Source organism: Acipenser ruthenus, chromosome 11, assembly GCF_902713425.1.
Source record: "Acipenser ruthenus chromosome 11, fAciRut3.2 maternal haplotype, whole genome shotgun sequence".
Taxonomy (NCBI): domain Eukaryota; kingdom Metazoa; phylum Chordata; class Actinopteri; order Acipenseriformes; family Acipenseridae; genus Acipenser; species Acipenser ruthenus.
The window spans coordinates 29,954,653-29,967,372 of NC_081199.1; the positions used below are offsets into that span (position 1 = coordinate 29,954,653).

Sequence of the window (12,720 nt, forward strand, 5' to 3'; positions counted from 1 at the left end):
CCGGAGGATGCGGTGCTAAAGCGTTATCGTCTCACTCCGCAGGTCATCCTTGACCTCATAGCTGAATTGAGGGATGAGCTAGACACCAGTGTCAATCTAGGGAACGCTATCCATAAACATGCGAAAGTGCTGTCTTCTCTGCACTACTTAACCTCTGGTTCCTTTCGGATCACATTTGGAATGTCTGGATAGCCCAATCCACCTTTTCCAGAGTGCTAGGCAAATTTCTGGATGTCATGCTAAAAAGGGCAGGCCAATGCATATCATTTCCTAAGGTTACTAGCATAACTGATGTCGGCTGAGGCTTTTCCAAACAACTCTGTTTCATGCTGAGTAACCTCAGCCCTAAGGACTCTCAGCTCCTTCTTAGAAAACTTTTCTTTTCTTTTCTGTGCATTTTTTTTGGTTAACATCACAAATATCATAGAGCGACTACTGCTCTCTGTCTCCTAACTCTACAAGTGTGACCGCTAAATAGACCGATATGCTCATTGAGACCCTCATTGTCATAATTGCATATCATTATTTGTGCATGTTGAGTAATTTTATATTGCTCTTAAGCTTACATAGGGCGCGGTGCAAAATAATTGCCTGGCCACAATGCAATTTGCATTTTGCATCCGCAATTATTTGCAATGCGCCTATACTTACATTACTTACATCACAGCTCAATGATGGTCTGAACTGACTGTTCTTTTTATTACAAGTTTAGTTGGTGCAGAAGACAAATTAGTTGGTGACATAGGAACATCCTATAGTAGTCCTCCTATTTTGATTACTGCATATTGAAAGCCAAAAGAGAAAATAAAAGCACATTCCTCATCTGTAAATACTTTAAAATGGTTGAACTGGCAAAGATCAATATAACCATAGAATAAAACGAAGACAATAAATTGGGCATGCGTTTTTTTCTCTTGCTATAAAATTGATTAAAGTTCTGCAGTGCAACAGGTGTCCCCCTGTTTTTCAGTGCAATATATCTGTTTCCATCCTGCAGGCTTCCTGTACAATCTGACTGCCGATGTCCACAGAAAGGCTGGGTTTCCTTCTCGGTTTTATTTTATTGGAAATGGAACCTCTAACTGCACATCAGGAAAGGTTGAGGCATCCCACAATCGTGTAAACTGTGTGACTCACCAGGCCTTTATGAGAGTAAGTTCATTATTTTCTGCACCTTTTTACTTGTTTTGAAGTCAATTACAGAATCTAATAATATCAAATTATAAAGAATAATCAGTAAAGCTAATTATTACATTTATTAAAAAAGTTTAGCAGACATCCATAGTTAAATTATTATTATTATTATTATTATTATTATTATTATTATTATTATTATTATTATTATTATTATTATTATTATTACATAATTTATAAAATAATTACACCACAGAGTGTTTGACAACAGTGCTCCTGTTCATAAAGTACACATGGGTATCTGTTGGAGCACTGATTGAAGAAATTGAATACAGTTTGTTTTAGAATGAAAAAGTTATCTTGTAGTGTTTTCTGGATTACAAATTAAACACTGGAACTGGACTGGAAACTGGAAGCTAAACTCATTATCATAAATCATGATTGTAAGCATTGTTATAATGATAAATGTAATCTTAAGAAACAGGAACAATCCTGGTAACACCCAAAGAGAGAAACTGTAGAACTTGCTGTTCTGTCATAACTCACCAGTGGCAGGCAGGATACATTTTGTTTCCTGATAATGTTTCTCCACAGGCATTCAATCAGTATTGATTTCAGAAGCAGTGGGTCCAAGTCAATCTTACAGAAGGAGAGAACAAACCACTGGAGATAGTTTAGGAAATCTTGAATTATATTACTCCTGTACTTTTTAAAAATATTATTATAAAAACTAAACTACACATTGCAAAGACTACATATGTAACATATGCAATGGAAAATAACATGCTATTAGCATTTCAAGTTTAAATACTCAAGTAGCAATACGAATCTGTTGATATGATGTGGGCTAACAAGTGGTGAACATATAAGAGCCTAGCTAATGAACGGTTTACAGTTTATGCACAAGGATAAGAATTTATATATATATATTCTTAAAAGGAAGATAGATTAAGCCGTTTATAACTCTGCTTATGCACCAAGTTGGAAATATGCCAGTTCATTTAATATAGATGTTAACTGTCACCCATAGGAACTTTGAAGGCCACTCTAATCAGGGACATCTGACACTTCCCATAATTTAAGAAAGCTAGGTTTTTTTTTATTATTTTAAACAAGTAAGGAAGTTGTTAGAGATAAGTATGGTTATCCTTCAGAAACAATCCCTACAAGGCTACAGGAAAAGTTTATATATATTTTAGAACTGAATAATTAACAGGTAATTGGAGTAATGAATGTAATGCACAACAGATGCAGCAAAGACCTGATGGAAAATTAGAATGAATTAGATAACATGTGATTCGGTCAAAGCGAGCTTGTAGCTGTGAATTGAAACAGTGGACATGTGGAAGGACAATCAGTGGCTGTCTATCTCCTACACATGGGGAATCATGTAATCAAGTATGCTATTGTAATAGTCAAGGCTTCAAGCTGTTCAGTTTTCACATGCTGTCAACTGGGGATTTGAGCTGGGGAGCTGAAGCATTCCTGTACTGTGTGGAGATGTGATGTCACCATAACTGTTTACAGCACACCTTGTCTCTGAATATCACTAATGCAAATCTGTTATTGAATGCTAATTGGGGAGTGGCTTCCTGTATAAAGGGGAGCAGGAACCTCTTTGTTTGGAGAGGGAGTTTGGAACTGTGTTTGGAATTATAGCGAAGGCAAACATGAATGTAGTTTTGTTTTGTTTAAATCTTTATTTTGGCCCTCATGCCCTGTTGATTTGTTCCTGTGTTTTGTTTGCTCAATTTGTGTCTATTAAACGTGCCCAACATCACTTCATTACAGCTTCTTGACTCTGAGTCTCTTATTCCTGCCAGTAACAGTTTGGCCTTGATGCTGCCCTGTCACACAGCCATTTCAGTTCTTTTGAAATAAGGTTAGAAACTTGTTAAACACTATCGGATTTATTTTTACACCTTCCCTTAACTGCATTTGCAACTTCAAATACAAGTCCTCAATCCTGTCACTATCAATAGCAGTAAACATTACAAAACCTGGCTTAAGTTCTCGGCTTAATATCAGGTGTTTCCTATGCACTTTGACATAGTAGAACATTTTTCTAGCATTTCTGTGTCTGTTCAGAAAGATCATTTAAGGTGCAGAGTTCAGTGCAGTCTGAGGTTTCATTCTTCCACATGTTTTGTCTTGTTTGTGATGTCATCGTACAGATGGTACATAACAGACTGTTTGTTTTTGCTATTACAAACCTGAAAGGCTGTTTCAGTGTAATTGATAGGTTCATTACAGATTCAATACATGTTATGTGTACGCACAAAGCTGTTAATGTTATTTTTATTTAAATATAAAACATACTTGCCTGCTCAGCTGTACAGCAGTATTCATGTATTTCCTTTACTGCACCAGATATATTTATAGATTTATTTTTAATTGTACTTTCACTTCCCTCTTTAAAAATAAAATAAGAGGATACCATGCACACAGTAGCAAAATAGATGATCCGTATCAAACAGAAACCTGGACCTCATCATTGAAATGTTTATTCAGTCGATTTCCAAAAATTGATGATACTAAAGCCAAACAAGTCAATTACAATGAAAAATGTATGTGTCTGGAGGATGTTATATGTGGGGTACAGTACTTAAAAAATAAATAAATAAATAAATAACAGATAACATTACTGCTATAGGCCTTTTTCAGAGCTTTATTTAAGGTTGCCAGTGTCAATTTATTCTTTTTTTTTTTATTTTATTTTTTTATAGAAAGAAATACGTGATATTTTCACCCCCATCCAATTTGAGGCAGCGTATCAGCTTGGAGAGCATGTTGTGAAAAGAGACTCTCCAAGCCTCTTTCCACCACTTCGACCCATCCTACAACAGAGAGAAGAGGAGGAGAATCATGTCAGAAACAAGGTCTGTCTGCAGCAAACTTTCATTTCTCTTGAGTCTTAAGTGCTGTAGAGAAGCTGGTGCTATTATTCATTATCACACTTATCGTAGGTGGGGAGGGGTGTTGGTGCGTACGTTACGTTATCTTGAGAACAACTTTCTATATTGAGATTAAACTATTATGGCACAGACTTTCTTTGTGTCCAACTTACATTTCTACATATATCTAGAGAAGCTCTTATTTTATTATGATGAAGCTTGATCTGGACATATTTTAACAAAGCTATTGAGAATATCAGAATCTGGGGGTATGTGAAATTATAGTGTAAATATACCCTTAGTAATCAGCCACTGACACTTCATTATTCCATATGCATCTGTCTCTTCGTCTATATATCAAAACATTTTACATTGTGCATACAGTGGGTGCAGGTAATGGTTGTCAACACTTCCATATTACTGATGGCTCTAATTTAGAATGTACAGCCTTGGCAGATGATGAATATCACTGACATGCTTGTATGTATTGTATCTGTGTTTTAACAGTCATAGTATTATTATTATTATTATTATTATTATTTATTTCTTAGCAGACGCCCTTATCCAGGGCGACTTACAATTGTTACAACATATCACATTATACATTATTTCACATTATACAGATATCACATTATTTTTACATACAATTACCCATTTATACAGTTGGGTTTTTACTGGAGCAATCTAGGTAAAGTACCTTGCTCAAGGGTACAACAGCAGTGTCCCCCACTGGGGATTGAACCCACAACCCTCCGGTCAAGAGTCCAGAACCCTAACCACTACTCCATACTGCTGCCCTATAGTATGCGCTAGCAGCTCAACACAAACAGAATACAACACTTAATACAATATAATTAGCTTTTTTTTTTTATTGCAGTTCATTTTTATAGTATATATTTTTTATTAGTAGTCTGTGTGGAAATTGCCTAAATATATTTTGACCTTTCTTTTTATTTATTTATTTATTTATTTATTTTTTACAGATACAGTTTGCCCGGTACTGTGCTTGGGAAAACTGCTCAACCAATTTACAGGTTTCTGCAAAGCTTGGCTTGCCACAGTAAGTTGATGTTTCATCCTTTTATCACTTTACATCCTCATTATTAAAACTATTGTACAATGTTTTCTTCATTATTTGAAACTAATACTGTTGTCATTTTTATGCTCAGTACATACAGTCTTGTGTTAAAACGATATATTGTGGCCAGGGGCACCTAACTTTGTTTAATAGTGGGGGGGGGGCACAGGTAAAGAAGAACTGCTGAGCGTAGCGAGGCAAATTATTATTATTATTATTATTATTATTATTATTATATTTTTTTTTTGCTTGCTAAGAAGCTCCGGTAAACCTCACTTTTACTGTTCAATCTTTTCAAGTTACTGTTTTTGTAATAGTAAACCCACAAAATTGGACAGGTGTTTCAACATAAAATATAGAATATTTACTAACTGAGCATTTATTAAGTACAAACACAAGTCGCACCAAATGGCAGAACCAGTTCCAGTGGCATATCTGCACAATGCTGTACAGTAGCTATAATTCTAACATGCAGCTTATTAAAGGGAAGTGCTAAACAAACAAGAACATGTACAACATTTGATAATATGGCTTATTTATTGATAGATATGTTGACATAACTGTTAAGTTAAAATATTCCTTGCTCGGCTTTGTTTTAAATGTAGTGCTGGATGCTAGGGAATGTTTCTCGCGTTTTGTCATCGGACAAGGCTGAGCTGAGTTATCACAGCGAAACCTGCTGCTAAGAGACTTTACCTAGATTGCTCCAGTAAAAACCCAACTGTATTTCATGTTAGATTTCGAAATGTCACATTGTTGGATTTTTGTCCGTATATGGAAAACTACAAAGCGGTATCAATTCAATATGTTAACGTAACATTATTCAGCAGGTTTCATTCTACTTTATGAAGCAAAATCTGTTAATTCTATAGGGTGATGCAAAACTTTTGGCCATAGCTGTATGTCAAAGGCTAAGGTTTAAACGTTCATAAAACGTAACCAAAACGCATGTCCCCATATTAGCTTATTAAATAGCTAATATTAAAATACATTCTCATCTCTTACATTAATATAGATTCATATTCATTAATCAAGGTGTATTTTTTAATTTTTTTCATGAACATAATTTATAGTTTGACCCCAGCCTCCCTCATATTCAAAGTGGAAGGGCACGTGCCCCTTCTGCCCCATGGGTTTTTGCGCCTATGCTTGTGGCTTTCGTCAAGTTTAACATTTATCTGTCAAATACATAACAAACATTTTTTTTAGGTAGCAAAAGTAAAATCGTGCTCATGGTTGCATATAAACACGTAGACATTGACCTGTTTGTGAGCCTAGAGCTACATTAGATACTGTGTTGCGATGAACGTAATGTTTATAAACAGAAGGGAAATGAGAATCCTAACCACAGTTATGGACAAAAAAAACTTACAGAAATTGATATAATTTAGTTTGTCGTTGAGTTTAGGTTGCAAATGATGAAGAAAATCACATTACTGGGAGTAATCTGTTTTAACATATCAGCATTTTATACATGTTTGTACTGGTTTGCACAAAGTATGCCACTGTTAGAGATATGCTTAGCTTGGTGTAACAACAAATCGTTTCAAAGTGATCATCAGTTCATCAGTTGCCATGCAGCTCAACTGTGTGGCTTCATATCTGATTTAAATCATGCACATTTATTTTCATACTGTAGTTTCTAGATTTGAAGAGAGTTGCACAGAAACACAATTAAACCAAAACATTATAGAACGATCTATATCAGTTATAGAGTGCAATATATTTTCATCTTTTTTTTGTGATAGATCTTTTTGGTGATGGATCTTAATATAAATAGAAGTGCTTCATCAACCACTGTCAACAATTTTTCTGTGTTATTAATAATGATTTTTTTTCAATAATATGCATAATTGAATGCACCTCAGAAGCTTAATTTCCATTACGGGTGAGTTGGGGTCAAGTGACCTTGATGGGATTTATTGAGACAATATAATTATAGAGAAATGAACACAGAGCATGCATTAAATAGCATATGCATCATTTTCATCTAAAAGATTACCTTTTAGCATTTCCGTTGCCCTTAGATTGGTCATTGGATTAGCTATGTATGTATTGATTACTCTCTTGGACTATGGGTGATTGCATTGATTTTAGGCATGGCAAAGGTTCTGCAGAAATGAGTGACCAGATAGACCAAATATGGGTATGTACTGTGTTAAGTTTCCTCATATCACTTAATTCAGATCTTATTCAGCATGGTTTCATAACAAATTTGCGTTTGACAACATAATAACTGTAGGAATATTTTCTGCATATTAATAATGTTATTTTACAGTAGGAAGAACTGCAGTTTTGTTCTTCCTTATGGGTAATCCATAATGACAATACACCACTGTATGTACATTGCTTCTTGCCCGTTGCCTGGACTCAGGTGTTGTTGCAGTACAAAGGGTTGAGTATTTGTGTTCTAGCAATTTCTAATGGACAAAAGTTAATGTAGAGGGCAATTATGGAATACTGCCCTGCTGTTCTTTAAATTATGGTAAACCTAGATGTTCTTAAAAGAAAGAAGCAAGCATTGTGCTATTTATGAGTGCTGAATCTCTCTTTCTTTGTAAGATGAAATATGGTTATTTATAAGACAAAAAAAAAAAAAAAAGCTTTTGTCGCCCTCCCAGATGCGCACCTGGTGCTCTGCTCTCTCCATTGCACCAAGCTGGTGAGCGTCTCATCTGCGGCGCCATGGAAACGCGACCACCAGCTAGAAAGCAAAGACAAACCACTGGAAAAAAAAAACAAAAAAAATCAGATAAAAAAAAAAAAAAAAAACAAGTTAGCACAACTTAGCACAATTTAAACTGTAAACTATTTTCATTGTGTATCTGCTGGTATTTTTGCTGTTTTTCCTGTTCATTAGCCGTTACACCTCGCTGTTTATGCTGTCTTTTTTTTCACCTTCTGCTGCTGTCAAAATGCCAGCTTCCTTCCCGAAGGTGTTCAGTGACTAATGGTTTGGTTAAAAGCCAGAAAATAATACATATGATTGTAACCTGTCTGTCTTTTATATATATATATATATATATATATATATATATATATATATATATATATATACAGTTGGGTTTTTACTGGAGCAATCTAGGTAAAGTACCTTGCTCAAGGGTACAGCAGCGTCCTCCACCTGGGATTGAACCCACAACCCTCCGGTCAAGAGTCCAGAGCCCTAACCACTACTCCACACTGCTGCCCCTCCTGACATGTTCTGTATTCACATTTTAAGTCATCATATTTATATCTATTTTCTAGGATTCATGAAAACAAGCCTTACTTTGCTCTTGGGAATGGAAAGACTGTGATGTTGAATGTGACTTTATACAATGCAGGGGATGATGCATTCCAAGCTTCTCTGCACCTCAGATTCCCTGAAACTCTGTATTTCGTTAAAGTTTTAGACTCGGTAAGATGGGTAACATGCACACACTGTATTGTATCGTTTGCACATAGCTTCTATGTACTGTTTTTTGTAAGGTTCCATGCTATTAGTGTGTGTGAGCTGCACCTTTTCAAGGTAAAACAAAAAGTATTACACACTTACAGTACATGTAATATATTGATTAAACCTTACAAGTATTATACATGTTTGTATTAAAAATGATGCTATAGCACTTGGGTTTGTGTTTCCTACCACGCATTTACCACCTAAGCCCTTCATTAGATTTAATGTTAGATAAATATGTTATAAATTCCATGCAAAGATCACAGTTTCTTTCTTTCTTTTATGTTTTATTTACAGGAAGAGAAACACATTAGCTGTGAGATAGCAGAAGATGATCATTCGGTTGTGGGGTTGGATTGTAGTATTGGCCATTTATATATCAACTCTTTGACAAAGGTGGACTACATTTAATTATTGTACAAACCTTATGCCTTACTGTACTCTTCCTAATTAATTTTCATTGTCCAAGGACTGTTTTTGTCTATCTAATGTTAAAATATAATGATGCATTTAAGAAAATTTATAATACTAATACAGCAAAGGTATAACATACAATTTGGATTAGGGTCAATCTGTAAGAGTGTACGTCGAAGTCTTGTGGAACTAAAATGTTAAACTCTTTGCTCCATAGACAGATGTCACTTTTCTTCTGGATGTGAACAAAGACAGTGTTCCAGAGGACCTCAACATCACAGTTAATGCAACCTGGTAAACAGAGTTACATCCAAAATTACATTGTTGGGAAAATAAATACTCATAGCTTTGCGAAATTGGGAGCAGAGAGCTGCATCCTCAAGTTTTGCAACATAGCACATTTATTATATGATCTATTGTGTAGCTAAAGCACAAGAAAAGTAGATAACAGCTTAAATAATGAGTGGGAATAACAAGTGTAATAGATGGCTTCTTGCTGCTGTATGTGCAGGATTATCAAATGCTGTTTAAACCACTAGACCTGCAGACATGTAATTACCTGCCTGAGACATGTGTGCGTTGTGTTTCTATTGTAGTTAAATATCTGTTTTGACATTCTCTTTTTTCTCTCACAGTGAAAGTGCAGAAGGAGCAGATCTTCTGCATGATAATATTGCAACTTTAATATTGCCTTTGAGATATGGGGTTGACTTAAATGTCCATGGGTAAGCTATCCTTTTTATCTCAGGAGAAAAAAAAAATGTAGTATAATGTAGTATTGTTGTCTAGTCTATGTTTTAATAAATCTGTCACGAGTTTCCTGACTGAACCAATGTACACACACTGGGGTCTTTTCAATTGATTGAAATAGTTGCAAATCAAAATATCGTCATCCATTAAATAAGTAAAACAGGAAACCTCCCTGATGTTTTTACTCATTTTTACAGATAGTTTTGCAGAACCTTGATAGACCCTGTCACTGTTTTTATCTATGTGCAATTAAATAGACCCACTGCCCTTCTGCAAGCATTGGTGTATAGCAATATGTGTGTACCAGTTATAAAAACACTGTTGGAGAAATTAGCTTTTTCCCCTAAGAAAAAAGCAGTTGGCTTTTCATTAGTTACAGTTGGATAAAAAAAAAATGCAAGCACATAAGAAAATTGTCAATTTTAGCACCCTAGCCATTTAATTCCTTGCTGCTACCCTTTTTGCTGTGTATACTATTCTTGGGACATTTTGTTTACAGAAGTGCAAATGCACATGAAATATAGGACACTCAGCTTTGGTTCATTTGAGCTGATTTAGAAAAACTGAAGTACTGTGTACAGTGCTTAACGCATTAAAAAAATAAAACTCAGAAGAATGTATATTGTTTAGAATGGTAGCTTTAATGTCAGAACATTTCACAGCTGTTAATATTGTGAAATACAGTAATTGTACATAAGTAGTGTATATTGTATCAGTTACAACATCATACAAAAAAGGCATAAAGTTGTTTATTTTCTTTTTGATTTTAAAATAGGCTTGTGTCACCCTCTTCATTTGTATTTGAAGAGATGCAGGATGAGTCTGATTGTTTTACTAAGAAGTTTAATTATACTTTCACCGTAAGTTAATCTTCTATTTGAACTTTTCCCTTTTATACTGGCCCTGTTAACCATTTATGCGATTGCTCCTGTGATTACTAGAATATGTAACTTGTAACTTGTTGAGGGTCATATCAACAAAAAACAGTATTAGTTATTGAAACTGCTTTGGTATAACTGCACCTGTAAATGGGGACAGTGAGGTGGATTCTGGGGTCTGTGGCCTTGTACAGTAAAAAGGATACCCCCCCCCCCCCCCCCCCAAGGAGCCATATATTATAAATACTGTAAAGTACCTGTTTTATGGGCTTAGTGGTTTTGCTAAAAATGATTATGTGATCATTTTATTTTGTTTAATGTATCCATTTTTAAGTAGATACTCCAGAAATCAATATTGGAAACACGAAGAAATATCTCTTTGAAAGTATAAAATTGAAAGTATGTTTTTAATTCCATGCTCTAAAATACTGTAGTGTACTATTTGGAGAAGAGAGTGAATGTTTTTTTTTTGCCAATCATAATCTTTAAAATATTAAGCCATATGTTTACAGTGTATGACTGTTAATAAATAAATATATTTATCATAAAATGTACTGTGTGCGTAACTAAGCGATTACTCATTTATTTCCAGGTAGTTAATGTTGGCTTTAGCAAGGCCCCTGGCTCTAGACTGGAGATCAATATTCCTAATTCCATTGCACCGCGCCCATTCAAACTGTTCAACGTTTTGGATATTAAGGTATCTTGATTACATTCTTTAAATTATATGATAAATTCTGATATTAAATGGTGATTCTTTAACCATGCATTAGGTTTATAGTTTAATATTCCTATAAATAATACTGTATTATAATAAATCAATTCTGTTTTTTTTTTTTAGACTTCCCTTGGAGAATGTTATCTTCCGAATAATACAAAAGACTGTGACATACCAGATACGTCATTTATTGAGGATGTGGTGTTTTTCTTTTCAAAAACAAGCAGCAGGCAATTGGTAAATAAATATTCACTACCTGCATGCGTAGGACACAAATCTTATTTTGTTACAGAACACAGACACAAATAAAAAACAAAACTGCAAACAATTATAACAGTGACTTAAATACACACCTCACTTAAAGTGTTACAGAGCATCTGCAGGGATGTTATTACCTTTGCTCTACATCTTTTTCCATTATGGATCGTAAATCACTTGGAATACATTTTAACACGATCGTACGGCAGGAGACAGAATTTCTCCTATATAACTATCAATGGATCCTAAGAAGAAATATCTACTGCCTGAGAGTCATACCTATTCATCAATAATTATTGTATATTATAATACCTGGTAAACTATAAGTTTCCTATAAACTCCAGAGTTTTACAGTCTTTTTATTATTTAGCAGGTACGATACTACTTACCAATAATAAGATTGCACATGCCTCCCTGTAATTAATAAGACTGATGTCAGCTTTTCAAAACTAATTCTGTTACTACCAAAATAAACAACAATTGCCTGTCAATTTAAAGTTGTATCTGAAAAAAACAGGAGGAAATGAACACAGGCACTTTAAAAAACAGTAAATGACATAACCTGAGTAAGAAATTACCTCAGAGAAGTCTGTGAAATTTGGTTAGACCCACTTGACACTTTTTTTAACTGCTGTGTGTCACCATGTATTATAACAATGTAATTGTAGCTCAGGTTTCTTGTGACATTATGTACAGTTGAGTGTACATTTCTTTATATTGTTATTGTTGTTATCATTGTATATTGCTAGTTTAGTTTCTCATGTATTCGTTTTCACCCCCCAGTACTGTGTGAAGGATGACAGTTCTTGTTTAAATATATTTTGTGACTTTGGAGAAATGGAAACCAGAATGGAAGCCACTGTTCAGCTACAGCTGGAGTTAACCCCTTTAGTTTTGGCACTCGTAAGTTATTTATTTGTTTGTGTCCTCGCTTAATAATAGATTGTAGATAGTGCTATATGAATTACTTTTAAAACATAATCTATTACAGTTACTTGAACAAAATTGTTAGTTACAGTAACTTACTTTGAAAAACATGTAACTTGTGACAGATTCAAATAGTTACTTCTCAGGCGTGGCAAATTCCTGTCCTGGCCTTTTGCAGGAACCGTCCCCAGACTTTACTTGGCTGATTTAAGGTTTGACTTGTGCTTTCT

At 34.6% G+C, this 12,720-nt stretch overlaps 1 protein-coding gene across 3 annotated transcripts in view; it reads left to right on the top strand.

Annotated features, from left to right (window-relative positions):
- Window positions 1-12,720, top strand: part of LOC117426976 (integrin alpha-4-like) — a 32,970-nt gene that overhangs the window by 15,923 nt on the left and 4,327 nt on the right. For 2 of the 3 annotated variants that reach the window (XM_034045262.3, XM_059033625.1), the window contains 11 exons: window positions 998-1,152; window positions 3,861-4,013; window positions 5,012-5,088; window positions 8,356-8,506; window positions 8,843-8,941; window positions 9,177-9,253; window positions 9,595-9,684; window positions 10,485-10,569; window positions 11,180-11,287; window positions 11,429-11,542; window positions 12,347-12,466. In XM_034045262.3, the coding sequence (XP_033901153.3) occupies window positions 998-1,152; window positions 3,861-4,013; window positions 5,012-5,088; window positions 8,356-8,506; window positions 8,843-8,941; window positions 9,177-9,253; window positions 9,595-9,684; window positions 10,485-10,569; window positions 11,180-11,287; window positions 11,429-11,542; window positions 12,347-12,466 (1,229 nt within the window). The remainder of the gene's footprint in view (window positions 1-997; window positions 1,153-3,860; window positions 4,014-5,011; window positions 5,089-8,355; window positions 8,507-8,842; window positions 8,942-9,176; window positions 9,254-9,594; window positions 9,685-10,484; window positions 10,570-11,179; window positions 11,288-11,428; window positions 11,543-12,346; window positions 12,467-12,720) is intronic. The other variant, XM_059033624.1, reaches the window with a different exon arrangement.